We start from the raw sequence: 25,825 nt of genomic DNA on the forward strand, positions 1-25,825 counted from the left end.
TTCTCGCTGATGTAACTAAAATGGCATCTCCTTTGGCTGGGGAAGATACCCTGTCTCCTCTGCCAGCTAAATAGGAAGCTCAGGATGTGCCATGTCTTGTGCTGTTCTCCAAGATAATGAGGCTCCTATTGTTCCATGGCATTAGTGATCAAGTGAAAAACATCCTGGAATGTACCTAAGTTAAGGAAAGAAAAATGTCATTTAACAAAAATGAAAACTAGAGAAAACTAAAGTATTTCATGGCACAAAACAAAAGCAGAGTGCTGGGGTGATGTTCTTCAGGCTAAAGGGCCTGTCACAGTAAGCGATATCGCTAGCAATATCGCTATAACGTCACTGGTTTTTGTGACGTTATAGCGACATTGCTAGCGATATCGCTATGTCTGATACTTACCTCCGACTGCTCCCCCGCTGGTTATCGCTGATCGCGCGAGAACATCCTGGACCGTTTCTCGTCGTCAGCTTCCTCCTGGGCTTCCTGTGGCGCCGACGAGCGACGCGTGGACGCGGGCTGGAGGACGTCAGGATCGCCTCGTCTGACAGGTAAGTAGCGACCCCCGACCGCTGCTATGTCGCTGGTGAGATCTGCCTGTGTGGCAGCTCACTAGCGACCACTTAGCGATGCACCACCGATCATGATACATTTGGTGTTATCATAAGGTGCTAAATTCTACTGTAATGTAAAGGAAACAAGGAAGTACCACAATGGGATAAAACTGTATGACTAGGCACACATGGCCCATGATGTTGAAATCTGATTGATTTATTAGAGATATCACTAGCATTCCAAGCGTAAATAAGTGGGGTGTGTAGTGACATTACCCTATGATGTGTTGTCACGAAGCTTGTCTCATTATGACTATTTAACACATCTATGTTAGCTTGTGTATGACCACCCTCATTCATTAGTGTGTGTATATATATAGGCTCACGTTAATTACCTAACAAGGAGATGACATAACTAAAGCACACAAAATAATAATTAAAATAGAAATATAAAAATTAACCCACAAATGCAGTGTTACTGCATATGTGGTGCCAGATATTAATTATCCTGAATATTAGACAAATGAAACATAAGTAAATACGTAGTATATTTGAGCTATTCCTGTATTTTCTTACAGTTATTATCACTTGTGTGAAAAAGTGGGTGACAGTCCTTAAACTTAATGGGAATCCGTCACCCCATTTATGAGATATCATATAATGTAATAATATCATTCAATTGTGTGTTACCTAAGTATTGTAGTCGTATTCCCCCCCCCCTGTCCCCGCACCTTTGATGCATAAATACCTTTGTTATCACTCTTCAGATTTATGGAAATCGCCGTGGTCCGGTCCGATGGGCGTGGCTTATCCTCCCCCCCACCTTGGCTTGCTTGACATAATTTCTTCTGTGAATCTAACAGATGGCGTTGTTTATTCGCGCCTGCGCATTCACAAGGCCGCTCGTGCTTGCGCGGTATGCTTTGCAAAGCATATAATTGCTACTGCATGCGCCGGTATTTTTCCCTGCGTCTATGACCTGGAAGTATTTAAATGCATATGAAGACCTCCGGGTCATAGACGCCGGGAAAAATACTGGTGCATGCTCAGTAGCGATTGTATGCTTTGCCCACAGTTGGGCAAAGCATACTGCGCAAGCGCGAACGGTCTTTTCAATGCGCAGCTGCCAATGGCGGATCTTAATAGGGGCGGATGGGGCGGTCGCCCCGGGCCCAAGGTTTTTTGGGGGCCCAGGGGCAGGGGCGGGCTGGGCCGGGTGGCAGAGAGGCAAATGCCCCCCGGACCGCTCCCCCAGCACCTGTACAGGGCCGGCCGTGCCCTGTGCTGTGACGCCGCCGGCAGCAGACAGCCGCCCACGTCACATTCTATGAGGGGCCGGGAGCTGTGCACGGCCGTCACCTTGACGGCTGCTCAGCTCCGGCTGTACTTCCGGGTCAGATGTCGGGCGTGCGCGATGACGTCATCGTGCACGCGCCGACATGTCCCGGAGGATGCTGAAAGCAGAGGCGCTGCTGGGGAGCGAGCCGGCTGTGAGGTAAGTATGGGGAACTTTTTTTATTTTTTTTTATTTATAAAATGAATTAAATGGGGGAGGGGGTGAGTGGGGGCTGTACACAATGAAGGGGTGGTGACTGGGGCCTGTATATGATGAAGGGGGGGTGACTGGGGCCTGTATATGATGAAGGGGGGGTGACTGGGGGCTGTATATGATGAAGGGGGGTGACTGGGGGCTGTATATGATAAAGGGGGGTGACTGGGGGCTGTATATGATGAAGGGGGTGACTGGGGGCTGTATATGATGAAGGGGGGGTGACTGGGGGCTGTATATGATGAAGGGGGGGTGACTGGGGGCTGTATATGATGAAGGGGGATGACTGGGGGCTGTATATGATGAAGGGGGGGTGACTGGGGGCTGTATATGATGAAGGGGGTGACTGGGGGCTGTATATGATGAAGGGGGGTGACTGGGGGCTGTATATGATGAAGTGGGGGTGACTGGGGGCTGTATATGATGACGGGGGGTGACTGGGGGCTGTATATGATGACGGGGGGGTGACTGGGGGCTGTATATGATGAAGGGGGGTGACTGGGGGCTGTATATGATGACGGGGGGTGACTGGGGGCTGTATATGATGACGGGGGGTGACTGGGGGCTGTATATGATGAAGGGGTGACTGGGGTTGTACAGGATGAAGGGGGTGAGTGGGGGCTTCACAGGATGAAGGGGGGATGAATGGGGGCTGCACATGATGAAGGGGGGTGAGTGGGGCTGCACATGATGAAGGGGGGTGAGTGGGGCTGCATATGATGAAGGGGGGGTGAGTGGGGCTGCATATGATGAAGTGGGGGATAAGTGGGGCTGCACATGATGTGATGAAGTGGGGGATAAGGGGGACTGCACATGATGAATTAAGGGGTAAGTGGGACTGCACATGATGAATTAAGGGGTAAGTGGGACTGCACATGATGAATTAAGGGGTAAGTGGGACTGCACATGATGAATTGGGGGTAAGGGGAACTGCACATGATGAATTAAGGGGTAAGTGGGACTGAACATGATGAATTGGGGGTAAGAGGGACTGCACATGATGAATTGGGGGTAAGGGGGACTGCACATGATGAATTGGGGGTAAGGGGGACTGCACATGATGTGGGGGTAAAATTAACTGCACATGATGATGGGGGAGTGGGGCTGCACATGAAGTTGGGGGGGAAGGGGACTGCACATGATAAAATGGAAGGGGGGATAAGGGGCTGCAAATGATGAAGCGGCACTGCAGATGAAGTGAGTGGGTGATAGGGGACTGCAATGGATGAAGTAAGGGGACTTCAAATTAAAGTGGGGACATTAAAGTGGATCCCCTATGGCCAGGATTACGTTGGGCGATTTTGTGCGTATTGGCCGTAGGCCTACAGCTTATGTGCAACGTCTTTTTAGGCCATGTCCACACGTGGTGGAATGGTGGCGGGTTTTCCGTATGGACCCGCAGCAAACCAAGTGCTGCGGTCCGTACGGCTGTCAATTCCCGCACGGTGACCGCAGCGCTCAGGTGGGAAGGGGGTACAGGGGCCCAGGTTTTATGAACAGCCCCGGGCCCATAGTCCACTTAATCCGCCACTGGCAGCTGCTGACATACTACGTACATGAACGCAAGACTTACTATAACGAAATACGCAGAGCAAGACAAGGGGGGAGAATAAGCCGCGCCCATTGAACCAGACAGCTTATCCTCCCCAGACATGATAGCGGAGTGCTGCTGATGGCATTGTCATGATAGCCAGAGGGCCTACTGAAGGCACTTGTATCTGCCATGTTTGCATACCTGGGAAGCCAATCCTGTGGCTGTGCTTCACAGGCACTAGGTAATTTTACAATAGACTGTAATATTTCAGTATATTGCACAAGTTATCCCTGGTTTACGTTCCCTAGGCAGATTAATAACAAATTTAAAAAAAAAATAAATAAATATACAGTTGTGTTGAAAAGTGTTTGCCACCTTCCTGGTTTCCTATTTATTTGCATGTTTGTCACACTTAAATGTTTCAGATCACAAAACAGATTTAATATTAGACAAAGATAACACAAGTAATCACAAAATGCAGTTTTAAAATGAAGGTCTTTATTTATTATTAAGGAAAAAAGAAATCCAAACCTACAGAGGCATGTGTAAAAAAAAAGTCAATGCCCTCTCACCCCCCTTAAAACATAAATTAACTGTGGTTTCGCAGCTGAGTTCAAATTCCCTAGCCACACCCATGCCTGATTAATGCCACAGCTGTTTGCAATTAAGAAATCACTTAAATAGGACCTGTCTGACAAAGAGAAGTAGGCCCAACTAGTTATGTTAGTAAGACCTTCATTTAAAAACTGCATTTGGTACTTATGTTATCTTTTCCTAATATTTAAATGTGTTTGGTGGTCTGAAACATTTCAGTGTGACAAACATTCAAAAGAATAGAAAATCAGGAAGGGCGCAAATATATAGAGAGAGAGAGATTTAAAAAAAAAAAAAAATTAAGTTCATATTACCCCCTTTTCCCAAGAAATATAAATACATTTTTTTCATAATCATACTTCATGGGCAAAACTGAACTCTAATATAATTAACTCTAATATTCTATTACAATATTAGAACATTTGTCCCATATAGTGAACAACAAAAAGGAAAAAAGATGGCAGAATCACTGTTTTTTGTTCAGATCAGAAAAAGTTGAGATAAGAATGTCGTATCGATCCCACCAGGGGTTGATTGTGATTGCAATCCATGCTGGTGACCCCTGGGTCAGCCACCGGTATATTTAATTCGGTAGAGAGAGGGGCAGAAGCAGCTGCTACTCACCTCTGGACAGCACTTGTTTTACGGTGGATCTAAGCACCAGGCATAGGGAAATAAGGAGGAAAATAGTGAGGCTGAGTACAGGGATAGATAACAGTCTGTATACAATCTATATAGAATATTCGCATTATACAGGACCCGTAATGTGTATTATGACTGTGACCTCAGTGGACAGAGGTGAGAACTTTCTGCAGGGATAATCACATGCGCTTGCATAGGTAAGCACAACAGTGAGGACGGCTAATGACATCTGCATTAATGAAGCCCTGAACACACTTAATGAAGAGTATACAGCTTTACTTTCCAGTGGAAATGCATTTCAATTAGTTCCTTATAATTCACTTAGTAATAAGAACAAGTCACAAGAAGTTACAGGAAAAATCTATCTCTTTGTACTGTGTTATCCAGGAGATAGAAAAATATCACAATTCGGGAGTCCTCAGTGTCTGATACCTTTTATGAAAAAAAAACACAACATATGATTTGTATTAGCTGGACTTCAGAAATATTTAAGATATTCCTTAGGGAAAGCATTCAAATTTCTTAGCAGAATGATTTGTAGAGTGTTGGAGAGGAAACTACTAGATTCAGTTCTATTAGATACAGTGGCATGTAAAAGTTTGGGCACCCCTGGTCCAAATTACTCTTACTGTGAACAGTTAAGCAAGTTGAAAATGAAATGATCTCTAAAAGGCCTAAAGTTACCGACGACACATCTCCTTTGTATTTTAGGATATACTTTATATACAGTATACTAGATGTGGGCCCGATGCTATCGCATCGGGAGGGCAGTGTGTGTGTCCCGCCACTGCCTGCCCACCCTCCTCCGTGCAGTCACAGCCGGCAGGAAAGACGGTGGTTTTGCGGTCTGTGCTGGAGATGGGGTGTGGCACCACCAGAGGGCGCCTGCATGTAGTCAGGGGCATGTAGTCAGGCGGTGGTCCGGCAGCGGGTCCTGGCGGCGATCTGGTGGCGGATCCTGGCGGGGGTCCGGCGGCGGGTCCAGCAGCGGTGGCGGGGGGTCTGGCGTGGGTGCCCCGGCGGTGTCCCGCTGGTGGTACTGCGGAAGGGCCTGGTACCACCAGCGGATGCCATATTGGAATACCCATCACTTGGGTATTCCAATATGGCAGTCGGCACACTTCCGGTGTGGCGCGGTGGATTGTGGGATTCGAGGACGTCCGGAGAGAAGTGGATGACGGACAATTTTAGGTAAGTATACAAAAGATATATATATTATTTTTTTCTTATCTTTTACATTTTAAAGATTACAAAAAGGAAAATGGGCTGATGCCAAAGTTTTGGCATCCTGCATAGTTAGTACCTATATCAACACCTATTCCAGTGACAATTATGAACTGGAAAAATGAAGAGATCCATAAGAATATGAAAACATCAATCTTTATTATTAATACTGAAATCATTAACATGAAATAGGAAATGCCTCAAAAAGGGAGCAGTAAAAAATCCTAACTGATATACAATATATATTGCACCTTTACTATCGGGGCAAAAAATATGTAATCAAAAAGATTAAATACAAGGGATTGATAATGCTTTCAGCATGCATAATAATGCTAAGGATGACACTCCCCATGTATATTTAGACGTTTCCTGCTTCATAAATAGAGGTTGTGCCTGAGTAGTAAGTAGTAAGCAGTCTGTTATGAATGGGTCACCGAGGAGGAAAAAACCTAAACATGCTAAGCCCAGAAAAACCAGAGAGGTTGGTAACTATGCAGATTGAAGATCCCTGATCCTACCACACAACTAGCAGCAGCCGTGGAGCGTACCTACGATGAACCTAGACGCCTCGTCACGGCCGGAGGGCTAAATAAGCCTAAAGCAAGAAAAGGGAAAACTAACTGCCCCAGAGCAGACCCCAAAGGAATAGACAGCCCCCACACATGTATTGACGGTGAAACAAGATGAAAACACAAACACAGGTAGGAAAATAGGTTGAGCAAACGATGGGGCCCAAACTAACTAGAGAGGATAGGAAAGGAAAGACACTGTCTGCAATCTGCCCAAAACCCTACAAAATAGCGTCCAACACTTCTGATAGCAAAATTAACCCTGAAGTCACTAGACTTCTCCCACTATATCAGCACTCTGAAATATTCTGAGACAGAGCAAAAAAGAGGCCAATCTAATAAGGGACAAAAAGCAAATTGGCAAATACAGATAAATAAGAGTGGAAATTCAGCACAGCCCAAGCCGGGGTTGGCTGACCACACAAAAAACTGAATAGAACAACAAAATCAAGTGTGAACATTAGCCGAGAACTTAGCTTGAGCTGACTGGAACAGAGCTGAGAACCAAGACCTGACAAGCAGAAGGAATCACCAGCAACTGAATAGGGCGTCGGCTGTCTTAAATCCAATATGAGCCTCCTGAGGTCCAATCGTCATCCTCATTCTCAGGTGTCTGATCTCCACCGATCAAATCAGCCTCACTACCTCCTGTTACCACCAGAGGGAGTCTGGAAGGAGAACTCACAACTGGTGAACCAGAGAATGAACTCACAACAGCGGTCTTTACTTACTGGTAACAGAGAGAGGGTAGAACAGTGAAGGATTAGGGTCCCCTTACCCCAACCCACGTTTCGCCACTAGCTTCTTCCAGGGGGCAAACAGTGCTTGAAAAAGGTTCTTGATTGAAACGAAACGTTGCTGAGCCCCCATGGGATATTAAACCACAGTTTTTCTAATTCTTCAATTGAGTGCTGCTTTCGGGGGGGGGGTTTTTTACCTTTTTTTAGATAGACGGATGAACTGGATAGATATGTGATAAGATAGATAAGATAGTAGGGCATTAGGCGGATAGATAGATAAAATCAGAAAAAATGGAGCAACACTACAATCAGTGCAAATATGCAGTGGATGCAAAACTTTGCAAGATTTAATTAAGAACCTCATCATGTATACTTCACTAAAATAAGGCAGCACTCTAAATCCAGCCCAGGATTTATTGTGGAGGCTTGGTAATTGCCCACAAGGATTGGCACACAGAGATGGAGGCGGTTGATACTGCTTTACTGTTTTTGTGGATGGATAGATCTGATTGGTTTCTTTCTGTATCGATGACCATAACGGTTGGTTCTGCATGATGTAGCCATAATCCTAAAAGTCTATATAATCTGTATCTGTTAACTCTTCGTGTGAAAAGATTATGTAATATTGTGGATGGGATCACCAGATTAGGGCTATATACCTGAGAGATGAGTTTGATCACCAGATTAGGGGTAGCTGTACTTGTGGACGATGTATATATCGGAGAGGTGAGTTTGATCACCAGATTAGGGCTAGCTGGCTTCGTGGACGAGGTATATACCTGAGAGGAAAGTTTGATCACCAGATTAGGGCTAGTTGTTCTTGTGGACCATGTACAGTATATACCTGAGAGGTGAGCTGGATCACCAGATTAGGGCTAGGTTAGGCTACTTTCACACTTGCGTTTTTTTGCACTGCATCGTGCGTTTTTAATGCGTTTTCTTGTTTTTTGCGCATGGTTTTTGCAAAAAAAAGCATGCTTTTTTTTTGCGCTGACGTGCGCATGACCATGTGCACGTCAGCGCTCCCATAGACTTTAATGGGTTTTGGGCGAATTTTGTGCTCATTGCGTGCGCATGCGTTTTTTTGAGACAGGTCGGACGCACAAAAAATGCAACAGGATGCATTTTGTGCGCCTGGGCGCACACTACAAAAAACGCATGCGCATACAAACGCATGACAATGCGCACCCATGTTAAGTATAGGAAAAAACGCATGCGCATGTATGCGCAAAAACGCAGCGCAAAAAAACGCAAGTGTGAAAGTAGCCTTAGCTGTACTTGTGGACCATGTATATACCTGAGAGGTGAGCTGGATCACCAGATTAGGGCTAGGCTAGCTGTACTTGTAGACAATGTATATACCCGAGAGGTAATTTGGATCCCTAGATTAGGGCTAGCTGTACTTGTAGACCACGTATATACCTGAGAGGAGAGTTTGATCACCAGATTAGAGCTAGTTGTTCTTTTGGACCATGTATATACCTGAGAGGTGAGTTTGATCACCAGATTAGGGTTAGCTATACTTGTAGACCATGTATATACCTGAGAGGTGAGTTTCATCACCCGATTTGGGCTAGCTGGATTTGTGGACGATGTATATACCTGGGAGGTGTTAGATCACCAGATTAGGGTTAGGGTACCGTTACACTTAGCGATGCACCAGCGATCCCGACAACGATATGGATCGCTGGTGCATCGCTAAGTGGTTGCTAGTGAGCTGCCACACAGGCAGATCTCACCAGCGACATCGCTGGGGTCGCTACTTACCTGTCAGACGTGGCGATCCTGACGTCCTCCCGCCCGCCTCCACGTGTCGCTCGTTGGCGCCACAGGAAGCCCAGCAGAAAGCTAGATTAGGGCTAGCTGTACTTGTGGACCATGTATATGGGTCGCCCTCCCAGGGCTGTGGGGTACTCTGTACCGGGCCGGTGTCAGGGGGATGTGTCACAGCAGCGGTGATCCGGTCCGTGGCCCTGGGCGCCCAAGCAATGGGGAGATGTAGTTAATGGTAGAATAGTTTGTGACGCCACCCGTGGTGTTTGGCAAATAGGGTGTTAGGCCAACGCTGCATACAGATCCGCTGGGACTGATGGTATGTGCAGCTTAGATGGTAAAGCTCCCCACAGGTGGAGCTGTAGTCCCAGGGCAGTGTAGATGTAACCAGCACGGAGATGTAGCAGTGCCGAAAGCGTAGGGAACAGACAAGACACAGCGGTTGCAGTTTCTGTACCTTTACTGAGTATATGCAGTCCAGAGACCTGATTACAGATGGTATTGGAGCAGGTTAGCCTGGAAGCAGATCAGGATTCTCTCTCAGCAGAAGGGCTGTGCAGTCTCCTTCCTAGCGCTTTGTAGTGTGAAGCACCCCAGTACTTAGTTACTCTGAAATGCCTCTCTTCAGATGTTCCTAGAACTTTACTTGTATGACAGACAGCTGTAGCCTCTCTCGGGGACTCCTCTCCTGAGTCCTGACTCACTAGTCAATTGCTGTTGTGTCCCAAGTCTTTGGTGAGAGCAGGGCATTTACAGCCTCCTACTCCTCTGGTATCTGTGGTAGGACCGTCAGTATCCGTACCACCGTGGAGACCAGGCTCCAGTTCTGTGCGCTCTCAAGCTGAGGGAGCTCGCCTTCTGCAGCTCAAGCTCTCAGCTTCGCACCTCCCGCCTGCGCACTTCACCCTCCGCAGACTATCTGACCCTTCTTCCTCCTCGCCCTCAGAGGACACTCCTTTCCAGAATCCTGGTTCAGAGTTCCCCCTGCTGGCCCGGAGTGGGACTGTGTTGCATGCATTAGGTTAACTGCTGGAGAGACCCATCACTGCTTCCAAGCCTGGCATTACCCTCCCCTGGAGGAAGGCAAAGCCAGTGTGGCGACCATACTCCTGGGGGCGCCACATATATACCTGGTAAGTGAGTTTGATCACCAGATTAGGGCTAGCTGTTCTTGTGGACCATGTATATACCTGGGAGGTGAGTTTGATCACCAGATTAGGGCTAGCTGTACTTGTGGACCATGTATATAATTGAGAGGTGTGTTTGATCACCAGATTAGGGCTAGCTGTACTTGTGGACCATGTATATACCTGGTAAGTGAGTTTGATCACCAGATTAGGGCTAGCTGTACTTGTGGACCATGTATATACCTGAGAGGTGAGTTTGATCACCAGATTAGGGCTAGCTGTACTTGTGGGCCATGTATATACCTGGTAAATGAGTTTGATCACCAGATTAGGGCTAGCTGTACTTGTGGGCCATGTATATACCTGGGAGGTGAGTTTGATCACCAGATTAGGGCTAGCTGTACTTGTGGGTCATGTACATACCTGGTAAGTGAGTTTGATCACCAGATTAGGGCTAGCTGTACTTGTGGGCCATGTATATACCTGAGAGGTGAGTTTGATCACCAGAGTAGGGCTAGCTGTACTTGTGGACCATGTATATACCTGGTAAATGAGTTTGATCACCAGATTAGGGCTAGCTGTACTTGTGGGCCATGTATATACCTGGGAGGTGAGTTTGATCACCAGAATAGGGCTAGCTGTACTTGTGGGCCATGTATATACCTGGTAAGTGAGTTTGATCACCAGATTAGGGCTAGCTGTACTTGTGGACCATGTATATACCTGGTAAGTGAGTTTGATCACCAGATTAGGGCTAGCTGTACTTGTGGGCCATGTATATACCTGGTAAGTGAGTTTGATCACCAGATTAGGGCTAGCTGTACTTGTGGGCCATGTATATACCTGGTAAGTGAGTTTGATCACCAGATTAGGGCTAGCTGTACTTGTGGGCCATGCATATACGTGGTAAGTGAGTTTGATCACCAGATTAGGGCTAGCTGTACTTGTGGGCCATGTATATACCTGGTAAATGAGTTTGATCACCAGATTAGGGCTAGCTGTACTTGTGGGCCATGTACATACCTGAGAGGTGAGTTTGATCACCAGATTAGGGCTAGCTGTACTTGTGGGCCATGTTATATACCTGGTAAGTGAGTTTGATCACCAGATTAGGGCTAGCTGTACTTGTGGGCCATGTATATACCTGGTAAATGAGTTTGATCACCAGATTAGGGCTAGCTGTACTTGTGGGCCATGTATATACCTGAGAGGTGAGTTTGATCACCAGATTAGGGCTAGCTGTACTTGTGGGCCATGTATATACCTGGCAAATGAGTTTGACCACCAGATTAGGGCTAGCTGTACTTGTGGGCCATGTATATACCTGGGAGGTGAGTTTGATCACCAGATTAGGGCTAGCTGTACTTGTGGGCCATGTATATACCTGGTGAGTTTGATCACCAGATTAGGGCTAGCTGTACTTGTGGACCATGTATATACCTGGTAAGTGAGTTTGATCACCAGATTAGGGCTAGCTGTACTTGTGGGCCATGTATATACCTGGTAAGTGAGTTTGATCACCAGATTAGGGCTAGCTGTACTTGTGGACCATGTATATACCTGAGAGGTGAGTTTGATCACCAGATTAGGGCTAGCTGTACTTGTGGGCCATGTATATACCTGGTAAGTGAGTTTGATCACCAGATTAGGGCTAGCTGTACTTGTGGGCCATGTATATACCTGGGAGGTGAGTTTGATCACCAGATTAGGGCTAGCTGTACTTGTGGGCCATGTATATACCTGGGAGGTGAGTTTGATCACCAGATTAGGGCTAGCTGTACTTGTGGGCCATGTATATACCTGAGAGGTGAGTTTGATCACCAGATTAGGGCTAGCTGTACTTGTGGGCCATGTTATATACCTGGTAAGTGAGTTTTATCACCAGATTAGGGCTAGCTGTACTTGTGGGCCATGTATATACCTGGTAAATGAGTTTGATCACCAGATTAGGGCTAGCTGTACTTGTGGGCCATGTATATACCTGGGAGGTGAGTTTGATCACCAGATTAGGGCTAGCTGTACTTGTGGGCCATGTACATACCTGGGAGGTGAATTTGATCACCAGATTAGGGGTAGCTGTACTTGTGGGCCATGTATATACCTGGGAGGTGAGTTTGATCACCAGATTAGGGCTAGCTGTACTTGTGGGCCATGTATATACCTGGTAAGTGAGTTTGATCACCAGATTAGGGGTAGCTGTACTTGTGGGCCATGTATATACCTGAGAGGTGAGTTTGATCACCAGATTAGGGCTAGCTGTACTTTTGGACCATGTATATACCTGAGAGGTGAGTTTGATCACCAGATTAGGGCTAGCTGTACTTTTGGACCATGTATATACCTGGGAGGTGAGTTTGATCACCAGATTAGGGCTAGCTGTACTTGTGGGCCATGTATATACCTGAGAGGTGAGTTTGATCACCAGATTAGGGCTAGCTGTACTTTTGGACCATGTATATACCTGAGAGGTGAGTTTGATCACCAGATTAGGGCTAGCTGTACTTTTGGACCATGTATATACCTGGGAGGTGAGTTTGTTCACCAGATTAGGGCTAGCTGTACTTTTGGACCATGTATATACCTGAGAGGTGAGTTTGATCACCAGATTAGGGCTAGCTGTACTTTTGGACCATGTATATACCTGGGAGGTGAGTTTGATCACCAGATTAGGGCTAGCTGTACTTTTGGACCATGTATATACCTGAGAGGTGAGTTTGATCACCAGATTAGGGCTAGCTGTACTTTTGGACCATGTATATACCTGGGAGGTGAGTTTGTTCACCAGATTAGGGCTAGCTGTACTTTTGGACCATGTATATACCTGAGAGGTGAGTTTGATCACCAGATTAGGGCTAGCTGTACTTTTGGACCATGTATATACCTGGGAGGTGAGTTTGATCACCAGATTAGGGCTAGCTGTACTTTTGGACCATGTATATACCTGAGAGGTGAGTTTGATCACCAGATTAGGGCTAGCTGTACTTTTGGACCATGTATATACCTGGGAGGTGAGTTTGTTCACCAGATTAGGGCTAGCTGTACTTTTGGACCATGTATATACCTGAGAGGTGAGTTTGATCACCAGATTAGGGCTAGCTGTACTTTTGGACCATGTATATACCTGGGAGGTGAGTTTGATCACCAGATTAGGGCTAGCTGTACTTTTGGACCATGTATATACCTGGGAGGTGAGTTTGTTCACCAGATTAGGGCTAGCTGTACTTTTGGACCATGTATATACCTGGGAGGTGAGTTTGATCACCAGATTAGGGCTAGCTGTACTTGTGGGCCATGTATATACCTGAGAGGTGAGTTTGATCACCAGATTAGGGCTAGCTGTACTTTTGGACCATGTATATACCTGAGAGGTGAGTTTGATCACCAGATTAGGGCTAGCTGTACTTTTGGACCATGTATATACCTGGGAGGTGAGTTTGATCACCAGATTAGGGCTAGCTGTACTTTTGGACCATGTATATACCTGAGAGGTGAGTTTGATCACCAGATTAGGGCTAGCTGTACTTTTGGACCATGTATATACCTGGGAGGTGAGTTTGTTCACCAGATTAGGGCTAGCTGTACTTTTGGACCATGTATATACCTGAGAGGTGAGTTTGATCACCAGATTAGGGCTAGCTGTACTTTTGGACCATGTATATACCTGGGAGGTGAGTTTGATCACCAGATTAGGGCTAGCTGTACTTTTGGACCATGTATATACCTGAGAGGTGAGTTTGATCACCAGATTAGGGCTAGCTGTATTTTTGGACCATGTATATACCTGGGAGGTGAGTTTGTTCACCAGATTAGGGCTAGCTGTACTTTTGGACCATGTATATACCTGAGAGGTGAGTTTGATCACCAGATTAGGGCTAGCTGTACTTTTGGACCATGTATATACCTGGGAGGTGAGTTTGATCACCAGATTAGGGCTAGCTGTACTTTTGGACCATGTATATACCTGGGAGGTGAGTTTGTTCACCAGATTAGGGCTAGCTGTACTTTTGGACCATGTATATACCTGGGAGGTGAGTTTGATCACCAGATTAGGGCTAGCTGTACTTGTGGGCCATGTATATACCTGAGAGGTGAGTTTGATCACCAGATTAGGGCTAGCTGTACTTTTGGACCATGTATATACCTGAGAGGTGAGTTTGATCACCAGATTAGGGCTAGCTGTACTTTTGGACCATGTATATACCTGGGAGGTGAGTTTGATCACCAGATTAGGGCTAGCTGTACTTTTGGACCATGTATATACCTGAGAGGTGAGTTTGATCACCAGATTAGGGCTAGCTGTACTTTTGGACCATGTATATACCTGGGAGGTGAGTTTGTTCACCAGATTAGGGCTAGCTGTACTTTTGGACCATGTATATACCTGAGAGGTGAGTTTGATCACCAGATTAGGGCTAGCTGTACTTTTGGACCATGTATATACCTGGGAGGTGAGTTTGATCACCAGATTAGGGCTAGCTGTACTTTTGGACCATGTATATACCTGGGAGGTGAGTTTGTTCACCAGATTAGGGCTAGCTGTACTTGTGGGCCCCGGCCACGTATATACCTGGGAGGTGGGTTTGACACCGCAGCTGCTGATAAGAGCAATTCATTAGCCAACAGCTGAGGGATAACTGAGGAACCAGCAGGTGGCGCTGTGGATCACACAGGAGAGCCGTATACCAGACCGACGCACAATTAGAATCAGGTGTCGGCTTATTCCTTTCCTCCAGGACGGTGTAAAAGGGGCGGGGCCAGCTAGCCCAGAGTGCCCTCTCCCCCGCCCGCTCCTCTCTGCAGTACAGCAGGGTAGTGGAGGGGGAGCACGCTCCAGCCCGAGCTGTCAAGTGTCACCCACGGCAGCGCTCACCGGGGGCTGCCAGCCTGAAGCCTGCAGGACCACTCTCCCTCACCAGCGCTTTGTCTCAGTCACTGCCGAGGAGCCAGGAACGGCAACGTGACGCTCTTCCATTCAGCTGCCCGGAATCACTGGCGGAGCTCCGGGCAGCAGCTCATGATGTGCCTGGAGAGTGATGGAGCGGGCACGGGGGGCAGCAGCCAGGACTGCATCCCGGGAGCGGAGGACGGGGGTGTGGAGACCCTCTCCGGCAGGATGAATCCGGTCACTGCCCCTCTGGATGTGAAGTCCCCGGAGATGGAGAGCGCCAGTAGCCTGCCCGAGAAGCCCCTCAATATGAGGCGTGCCAGGGTGGCGGCAGCCGGGATCCTGAGCGTGGGCAACGTGCTCAACTACCTGGACAGGTACACTGTGGCAGGTAAGAGACCCCGTAGTGACAGAGGGGGCATGTGTGCCACCTACCACATCCAGAAATTATACTGTGTGTGATATATAATTGCCATATTAAACGTATATCCAGTAGAGGTTTAGTGGATCCACTGCCTATAATGTTCTTCCTGGCAGTATACCATGCACACTGTCATCTGAGGTCACTTGCATTGCTTCTGTGGAGCAGTAAGGCATGCAACAATTGGGATGCTTCAAGGTCATATATACCTTTTCCCAAACCATACTTCCATGTTGCATTTCTTGGCTTGTTTTTTGTAGTGCTCATTTTATCGTAGATGCTCACTGCCCTGTACAGGAGCCCTAGGTAGTCCTATAAGCAGCAGTTACTGTGGGCATGGAGATGGTTTCCAGCCACCACTTCATTAGTGTCATCTTATAAATGAAGATCGCACTGCAATGCTGCAAATCCAATCTAGTCATTGAAGGCCACCAAGCATGGCCACCGGCCTACAAAGAATCATCCAATACTTCCAGGACACCGTGCAGCATCCTGGTCCCTCCTTGTATGGTCCCATGAGGAGCAGGAGAAGGGCAGATAAATGTCATCTGGGCGATGCTCACATCAATTTTTGATCAAGAAGACCAATTGCAAATTATGAGGTAAAATTCCTCTTTACCTTTCTTTATGCATGGTATATGATGGCCTTAGCATTTGAGGAACCACAAGAACGTGAGTAGCCGACTATATGTTTCAGATGGGTTGACTTCAATTTTTGATGGTAGACATATGAAGAACCTGAAGTGCTCCCAAAAAAAAAAAAAAAAAATCCAACCTCATGTAAACCCTGATAAATCCCTGCCCCATCCCAAGGGGATATGGGTGTAAGTGGGAAAATGAGCCACTAGGCTGTAATAGCAGATTGTCTTTTGAAGGCTTCGTTTGCGCTCCAGCTATGGGATGAGCTTCCAAGTTACATTGTCCATGCCCTAAATAGTGTTCCTTAGCCTTGCATATGTTCTCCTTTTTCTAATATCCTCATTCAAGGGGGTAGATGTGCACGTTCCCAAGTCATTATTGGATTGAAAATCAATCCATAAAACCAATGCATAGTATTGCTTGCATGTCGCTGTTAATTTCAAGGAAAGAGGTGGACATTTGTTTGGCATTGTGCTTGTATAAATAATGTAGGTCCCGTCCCACTTCAGCATAAATTGACATTGTTACACTTATTCATACACATACAATAGGTGACATTTTATGTTTGTCTGCATTTCCGTAACACGTCTACTTTCAGATCTATATTTTTGCAGACGCAGTAGTAATGGCTCCTACAGGGCTTCAAGCACTGTTGTTTCTATTGACAGGTCATTCCATCATAATCACTGATGTTTCTATTGTCATTGGCTTTGCTGCTGTATTGTTAGATATAAGGATTAAAAAATGCTATATATATATATATATATATATATATATACACATTCAGTTAAACTGACTCAATTTTTCTCTCGTGTCAGCTGTATGTGGATTATTTTTCTCAAAAAAAACAAAGTTGTCAGGTTCACATAGGCTTGTGATATCTAAGCTTTTACCATTTTGAGAAACAGAACAGTTGAAAGAAGCATAACTAAAATAAAGATAATGATAAATATTAAATGTTTCTATCATCCCTTGCATATGCCATTACTTTTGACTTGCCGTGGTCCGAACTCTAGGCTGTTGTTCTAAAGAATTTCCATGTTAATGTGCAGAGCGCACGCCAACAAGGAGTCCACCGATAAGGCAGGAGTCTGATATATTCAGGATAATGCTCTAGCCATTCATTGACCACATTCCCTGACGGAATTCTGTCTCTGCACATTAATAGGGAGAGAGCTATCAATCAGTGTTTGGGCTGCTCCGGCCGCTCTCTCTGGGCTTGGGCTCAGTTGTCCAAAACAAACACCCATCATTGAAGATCCAATGCAGAGGAGACTTGCAGTATTGCACATTGGAACAAGAGAGGAAAATAAATTCCAGCATCCAGAGCTCCATGAAAAAACAAAAAAAACCACTTTATTGTAAATAGAAATAAAAAGTTGCAAGTCCAAAATCCAACAATTTACAAAAAAAAAAAAAGCGCCGTCCTTAGGCCTGTTTCACATTTCCATTATTTTGACGGGAGGCAAATCCGCCAGAGCAGTTAAAAACGGATCCGCCTCCATCATGGGCTAAACGGATCTGTGTTGCGTATGGATCAGGTGGAGGGGAAATTTAAAGGAACCGTGTGGCCTGGGAAGGAAGGAGAGGGAGAGATGGATTTTTTTTTTTTTTTTTTTTTGCACGGCTGTTCCGGAATGTTACTCTGGGGTTAACAGCCCTGCTCCAGCGACTCTGCCGGGCATGCGCAATAGAAATTAGCGGATCGTCACTCGGAAAAAACGTTGCAGAGTCCGTCCCATCCGCCCAGGAGACGCTAACATTTTGACGGATCTGTCAAAAAACGGGTGGGACGGATGACCGTCAGTCAAGATCCGCCGCTAATGTAAGTCTATGGAGGAAAAAAATGGACCCTTCCCTTTTTTGGCGGATCCGTGGTTTTTGGTTTTTTTTTTGTTTTTTTTTTTCCGGAAATTGGCGGATTTTGACTGATGTCAAAAAAACTGAAGTGTGAAACAGGCCTTAGTCATTCCTCATTGAAATTGGTATCCTGATTGGTGGCTTGCCAATGTTCCTAGAAACTGGCTATTGGAATTATATATATTCATATAGTTGTCTGGAGTAGAGAGCTTCTTCTCCACATATCATACCGCTAGTAAGTGTAATTAATTGATTGCATTTGTTGCCCAAAACATGGGCCTGAATGGAACCTAATAGATCCCTTGATATTTAGATCTCACATATCAGATGTTGGGTAATGTTCTGCATGTGCTTAGCGCTCTACAAATTCCATTATAATTACCTCATATTTTATCATTGTTAAAAGAATGATCTATAGATGGCTAAGAATTTGCTGATTAGAAGTAAATCTGTCTGAATATGTAATGTATTTTAGCAACAGGTTGCCAATATTAACTGATAAACTGTAATGTGTCCAGACTAAAAACAACAGTTTGAAGAAAGATATAGTCTTAATTTATATAAAAGCAGGATTGTTGAGGGTCCGGCTGCTGAGACCCTGAATGATCCAGAGAATGTCTACTGTTTTCATAGTCAGTGATAGTTATCATGCACTGCTCAAAAAAAATAAAGGGAACACTTAAGCAACAGAATATAACTCCAAGTAAATCAAACTGTCCTCTTAGGAAGCAACACTGATTGACAATTAACTTCACATGCTGTTGTGCAAATGGGATAGACAACAGATGGAAATTATTGGCAATTATCAAGACACCCTCAATAAAGGAGTGGTTCTGCAGGTGGGGACCACAGACCACATCTCAGTCCCAATGCTTTCTGGCTGATGTTTTGCTCACTTTTGAATTTTGGTTGTGCTTTCACACTCGTGGTATCATGAGACGGACTCTACAACCCACACATGTGGCTCAGGTAGTGCAGCTCATCCAGGATGGCACATCAATGCGAGCTGTGGCAAGAAGGCTTGCAGTGTCTGTCAGCATAGTGTCCAGAGGCGGGAGGCACTACCAGGAAACAGGCCAGTACACAAGGAGACGTGGAGAGTTCCGTAGGAGGGCAAAAACCCAGCCCCAAGATCGCTACCTCTGCCTTTGTGCAAGGAGAAACAGGAGGAGCACTGCCAGAGCCCTGCAAAATGACCTCCAGCAGGCCACAAATGTGCGTGTGTCTGCACAAACGGTTAGAAATCTACTCCATGAGGATGGTCTGAGGGCCCGACGTCCACAGATGGGGGTTGAGCTCACAGCCCAACACCGTGTGGGAAGCTTGGCATTTGCCACAGAACACCAAGATTGGCAAATTCGCCACTGGCACCCTGTGCTCTTCACAGATGAAAGCAGGTTCACACTGAGCACACGTGACAGTCTGGAGATGCCGTGGAGAGCAATCTGCTGCCTGCAACATCCTTCAGCATGACCCGTTTGGCAGTGGGTCAGTAATGGTGTGGGGTGGCATTTCTTTGGAGGGCCGCACAGCCCCTCATGTGCTCGCCAGAGGTAGCCTGACTGCCATTAGGTACCGAGATGAGATCCTCAGACCCCTTGTGAGATCATATGCTGGTGCGGTTGGTCCTGGGTTCCTCCTAATACAGGACAATGCCAGACCTCATGTGGCTGGAGTGTGTCAGAAGTTCCTGCAAGATGAAGGCATTGAAGCTATGGACTGGCCCGCCTGTTCCCCAGACCTGAATCCGATCTCAATCCATCCACCAAAGTCACGTTGCACTACAGACTGTCCAGGAGTGGGCGGATGCTTTAGTCTGGGAGGAGAGCCCTCAGGAGACCATCCGCCGCCTCATCAGGAGCATGCCCAGGCGTTGTACAGTAGGGAGGTCATAGAGGCACGTGGAGGCCACACACAATACTGAGCATCATTTTGACTTGTTTTAAGGACATTACATTCCACTTTAATTTTGTGTGTGACTCCAAATCCAGGCCTCCATTGGTTAATAAATTTGATTTCCATTGATGATTTTTGTTGTCCACACACTCAATTTTGTACAGAACAAAGTATTCATTGAGAATATTTCATTTATTCAGATCTGGGATGTGTTATTTGAGTGTTCCCTCTATTTTTCTGAGCAGTGTACATCCTGTGCATAGCTGATTGCTGTTTGTGGGAGAGCCCCCTTTAACTTCTGGAATGAGATTGTATAGAAATAGTATGTGGACTATTCAGCTTCAACGTCGCCAATAACCATTTGTCAAAGAGAAAGCGAAATAACAAATGTAAAGTATAACCATCATATTAATACAAAGAATATTGATCAGTACGGTAATTATAAAGAATGACCTCGTCATTAGTAGAATATGCCCAATCTGCGTGACATTGTTTTGATCCGTAGAAAATGTAGCTTTTTTTTTTTTTTTTTTCATTGTGGTACAATAATACCTCTGGCATTTCCTAAACGAACAATGGACATCTTCTCAGCGGTATCATTACATATGGCTTTTATTGGTTTCCACAGAAACAAAAGGATCCTGGTTCTCTCCAAAACATTAACCTTGCCCCATTCCCTTAGGGCACCATTGACTCCATGATTTTACACCTAGGGAATCTTCCTATGAATGCTGTGGCTGAGTAAGCTGCTACTATAGCTCTGATATTCAGTATCTTGTCTGCATGTTCTATTGTGTGTGTGGATAGGTGTCTGTGATTACTTAGCATTTTAATGAAGTGCGTATTGGGTGACCCAGGCTGCGAGGTATTTGCCATAATCTGTCTACTGCCAATACATATGTTGTCCTCGTCACAGATGTCGTCTGTCTGGGGGATGTCCAGTGTAACCCATGCTTGACTCCTCACTAAAGCCTATACTTAGTAAGGCTGGCTTACATGGAGTGTGATTGGGGCTCCTTTTTTATAAGGCTGAATTTGGGGCATTGGTAAATGGCAAGTGTAGTAACTTGTTTTAAAACATTTGACAGAATGTGTCTTTACTTGAAAGGCTACAGAGTTCTAAAACCTGTTCTTGCTGTCCATCTCGGGCTGTGTTCACATGTCCAGTAATCACTCGTTAGAACGGATCCAGTGGCAATCCATTAGCAAAAACGTTTTATTTTTTTTTTGACGGACAATCTGTACATCTCTCATGTGAAGTGATCCAGTAAGCAAAAAAAAAAAAAAAAGCAAAACAGAATTTTCAAATGAAAGAAAAATGGATGACAATTAATTAAATTTACAACTGAAAAAACAAACGGATCCAGTTGAAATCCATTTTTGTTAGAACGGATCCAGCACAGCAATCCATTAACAATTGATTACTGGACATGGCCTTTAGGCCTCTTTCACACATCAGTTTTTTGCCATCAGTCGCAATCCAGCAGTTTTGGAAAAAAAAAAAAAAAAAAACGGATCCGTCGCAGATTGTGGAAAAACTGATGCGACGGATCTGCTTTTTTGTTGGATCCGACTGACCTACCTGGTAATAATGGAGCATGCTCAGTTTAAAAAAAAAAAAAAACCAAACGGAATCCGTAGCTGGATTCCGTCATTTGCCGGATCCTGTGCCCCTAGGCTTCCATTATAGCCAGTGACGGATGGCGCTGGATCCGTCGCTGTCCGACTCTTGATGGAGACAAAAACGTTACTTTGCCCGTTGTCTCCGCCCAACGGACACAAAATTTCCAACTGATCCAGTGAACGACGGACGAAACGTGAGGCCATCCATCGCAATCTGTCGTTAATTCAAGTCTATGAGAAAAAAACGGATCCAGCGTCGTCAGTCGCTGGATCCGTTTCTTTCTAAAAAGACGGATTGCGACTGATGGCAAAAAACTGATGTGTGAAAGAGGCTTTAGCTGTTTGGTAATTATTTACTGTCCTATTCAATTACCAAATTATAAGTATGGTTGTTACAGCCGTCCTTTTTAAACAAAGATGTGGCCATATTGTTCTGGATGCTTTTATTAATAAGCTTTGCAGCACAGGCTTGTGCCATCATATAGTTAAGGCATCCCGTCCGCCGTCACTCTCAGGCTATGTGCACACGCTGCGGATTGGTCTGCGGATTTTGCAAAATCCGCAGGTCAGAAGACCTGCGGGTTTGCCCTGCGGTTTCACCTCCACAATGGAGGAGATGGCAAACCGCAGCGGAATCCACAGAAAAGAATGACATGTCAATTCTTTCTGCGGATTGGAAACCGCACGGAAAATCCCGCATATCCTAAGGCTATGTGCACATGCTACGGATTCACCCACGGATTTGTATCTGCGGATCCGCAGGTAAAACCGCAGCCAAAATGACCTGCGGTTTGACTCCTGGACAATGGAATAGGTGGAAAACCGCAGCAGAATCCACAGAAAGAATCGACATGTCAATTCTTTCTGCGGATTCAAAACCACAGCTTTTCCGCAGTGAAAAAACCGCAGCATGTGCACTGCAGATTGTAAATCCCATAGACTTACATGGTACTGTATACTGCGGAACTGCTGTGGATTCTGCTGTGGGTCAGCAGCAGTTTCCGCTGCGTTGTACAGTACCATTGTTTTCAATGGTAAAACAAAAACCGCTGTGCACATGTTGTGGGTTACAATCTGCAGCATGTCAGTTCTTTGTGCAGAATCTGCTGCGGTTTCACACCTTATCCATTATGAGGTGTGAAACCGCAGGGCTAAATCGCAGGAATTTTGACCTGCGGATTTACCTGCGTTTTTTTTTTTACAAATCTGCGGGGACAAATCCGCAGCTCTCAAAAGTACGTGTGTAGGGTCGGTGGGCCAGGCTGGGGGTGGTCCCTCTGTATACCGCGCAGTGACGTACAGACACAAGCTGGAGGCAAGTTTCGGGTGCAATAGGTCCAAGTTTATTCTCTCTCGCCATCCGCCAGACGGCCTCACAGCACACCACACTTCTCTTCACAGCTCTCCGGCTACAGAACACACTGCGACACCGTACTTTCTCCGGGGACGTATATGTACGTACCTTCCCCTTTACACTCTGCGACGCTTCTGACAGCTCCGTCACTGTGGCCGCCGTAGGCCTGTGCACCAACAGTAATGTTACTGGTCAAGCGTCGTTCCAATACGGTGTCCCACACCCGGAGCCTCGTCTATACTGCGGTACTTTGTCGGGACCCCTCCTGACTTCCTTTCTCCTCAGTCCCCCTGGTTGGGTTTTCCTCACAGTGCAGCAACTGTCAGTCTCCTCGTCACTTGAGCTCCCCCTGGGGACTGGAACTTTCTGGAACCCTCCTGTCAAATTTATAACTTTCCCGGTTCCCTATAACTCCGCCCCCCATGACCAACGGTTTCTTAGCCCTAAGCTGATGTCAAGTCCTATGCTCGCACTCCTCCCTGCCCTCTAATGTCAGTTCAAGGTACTGCACGTCACCTACACTTTCCTAGCTGTTTCCCCACTGTAGTAACTGAAACCTGTCTAAACTGTGTAAACCTTCCTTTCTCTATTCTGACAAGTCCGTCCATCAGGTCACCTTCCCTACATGTGCACATAGCCTTAAAAGTTTTGGGGGGGAAGACATTTCTCCACTAGTGAAGGAAACTTCAGTCCTTTAAAATTAACCTGTCACTTGGCTATATGTCTGCGAAACCTCCTGACATATTGGATAGGAATAAATGCAGCAGACGTTTGTACAGATGTCTCTGTATATGCTACCGATTACTGAATGATGTACAGTGTAAAATTGCACTCCCTGTATGTTAAATACTACTGAAGAGTCATGGAGGCAGTGCAGCTACTCTGAAGAGTCTCGCAGCCTGGTTTTAAAACCCGCCTCCAGGCTCTGCGGTACATCACTATCCGCCTCCTCCCTAAGTATACAATGGTGCCCATTTTCCATGATTTCACCACCTATGTTCAGGGAATACAGGCCACTGCTCAAGACAATGGCACATCTGTGACATCTGAAGACTAGCAGGGATGTATAGCAGCCAGGGGGATCTCACCCAAGCCTGTAAGCGGGTCTATAGACCAGAAGGCATGGCTCTTTAGGATAACCGCTCTACCGCCATTACTCTTCAGTGGTACTTGCAGTACATTGCACACTCTTATATCGCTAATGCGGCAGAGCTTATACAGGTGCATCTTTATAAAGCTGAAGAGCCCGGCGTTGCCTGGGCATAGTAACCAACTGTGGTTAGTTTTAATAAATTATAATGATTATATTGCACATAAAAACCGTGCATCTAATCCTATCCTGTGTGATACTGACTGCTGAGCTGTGTGTCTAATCCTATCCTGTGTGATACTGATTGCTGAGCCATGTATCTAATCCTCTCCTGTGTGGTACTGACTGCTGAGCCGTGTATCTAATCCTATCCTGTGTGGTACTGACTGCTGAGCTGTGTGTCTAATCCTATCCTGTGTGATAATGATTGCTGAGCCATGTATCTAATCCTCTCCTGTGTGGTACTGACTGCTGAGCCGTGTATCTAATCCTATCCTGTGTGGTACTGACTGCTGAGCTGTGTGTCTAATCCTATCCTGTGTGATACTGACTGCTGAGCCATGTATCTAATCCTCTCCTGTGATACTGTCTCCTGAGCCGTGTGTCTAATCCTATCCTGTGTGATACTGTCTGCTGAGCCGTGTGTCTAATCCTATCCTGTGTGATACTGTCTGCTGAGCCGTGTGTCTAATCCTATCCTGTGTGATACTGATTGCTGAGCCATGTATCTAATCCTCTCCTGTGATACTGTCTGCTGAGCCGTGTGTCTAATCCTATCCTGTGTGATACTGATTGCTGAGCCATGTATCTAATCCTCTCCTGTGATACTGTCTGCTGAGCCGTGTGTCTAATCCTATCCTGTGTGATACTGTCTGCTGAGCCGTGTGTCTAATCCTATCCTGTGTGATACTGTCTGCTGAGCCGTGTGTCTAATCCTCTCCTGTGATACTGACTGCTGAGCCGTGTATCTAATCCTCTCCTGTGATACTGTCTGCTGAGCCGTGTGTCTAATCCTATCCTGTGTGATACTGTCTGCTGAGCCGTGTGTCTAATCCTCTCCTGTGATACTGACTGCTGAGCCGTGTATCTAATCCTCTCCTGTGATACTGTCTGCTGAGCCGTGTGTCTAATCCTATCCTGTGTGATACTGTCTGCTGAGCCGTGTGTCTAATCCTATCCTGTGTGATACTGTCTGCTGAGCCGTGTATCTAATCCTATCCTGTGTGGTACTGACTGCTGAGCTGTGTGTCTAATCCTATCCTGTGTGATACTGACTGCTGAGCCATGTATCTAATCCTCTCCTGTGATACTGTCTCCTGAGCCGTGTGTCTAATCCTATCCTGTGTGATACTGTCTGCTGAGCCGTGTGTCTAATCCTATCCTGTGTGATACTGTCTGCTGAGCCGTGTGTCTAATCCTATCCTGTGTGATACTGATTGCTGAGCCATGTATCTAATCCTCTCCTGTGATACTGTCTGCTGAGCCGTGTGTCTAATCCTATCCTGTGTGATACTGATTGCTGAGCCATGTATCTAATCCTCTCCTGTGATACTGTCTGCTGAGCCGTGTGTCTAATCCTATCCTGTGTGATACTGTCTGCTGAGCCGTGTGTCTAATCCTATCCTGTGTGATACTGTCTGCTGAGCCGTGTGTCTAATCCTCTCCTGTGATACTGACTGCTGAGCCGTGTATCTAATCCTCTCCTGTGATACTGTCTGCTGAGCCGTGTGTCTAATCCTATCCTGTGTGATACTGTCTG

The 25,825-nt window shown here is 46.1% G+C and overlaps 1 protein-coding gene across 4 annotated transcripts in view; it reads left to right on the plus strand.

Annotated features, from left to right (window-relative positions):
- The first annotated feature begins 15,009 nt into the window (after positions 1–15,009).
- The window catches only part of SPNS2 (SPNS lysolipid transporter 2, sphingosine-1-phosphate), a 162,513-nt gene continuing 151,697 nt past the window's right edge, over positions 15,010–25,825 (plus strand). For 2 of the 4 annotated variants that reach the window (XR_012231974.1, XM_073574650.1), the window contains exon 1: positions 15,010–15,574. Coding sequence is in view for 3 of the 4 variants with exons in the window: in XM_073574650.1 (XP_073430751.1) it covers positions 15,313–15,574 (262 nt within the window). In the remaining variant the exon portion in view is untranslated. The remainder of the gene's footprint in view (positions 15,575–25,825) is intronic. The other 2 variants (XM_073574659.1, XM_073574666.1) reach the window with 1 other exon arrangement.

This window comes from Dendrobates tinctorius, unplaced genomic scaffold (genome assembly GCF_039654945.1).
Source record: "Dendrobates tinctorius isolate UK_male_01 unplaced genomic scaffold, ASM3965494v1 ptg000007l, whole genome shotgun sequence".
Taxonomy (NCBI): domain Eukaryota; kingdom Metazoa; phylum Chordata; class Amphibia; order Anura; family Dendrobatidae; genus Dendrobates; species Dendrobates tinctorius.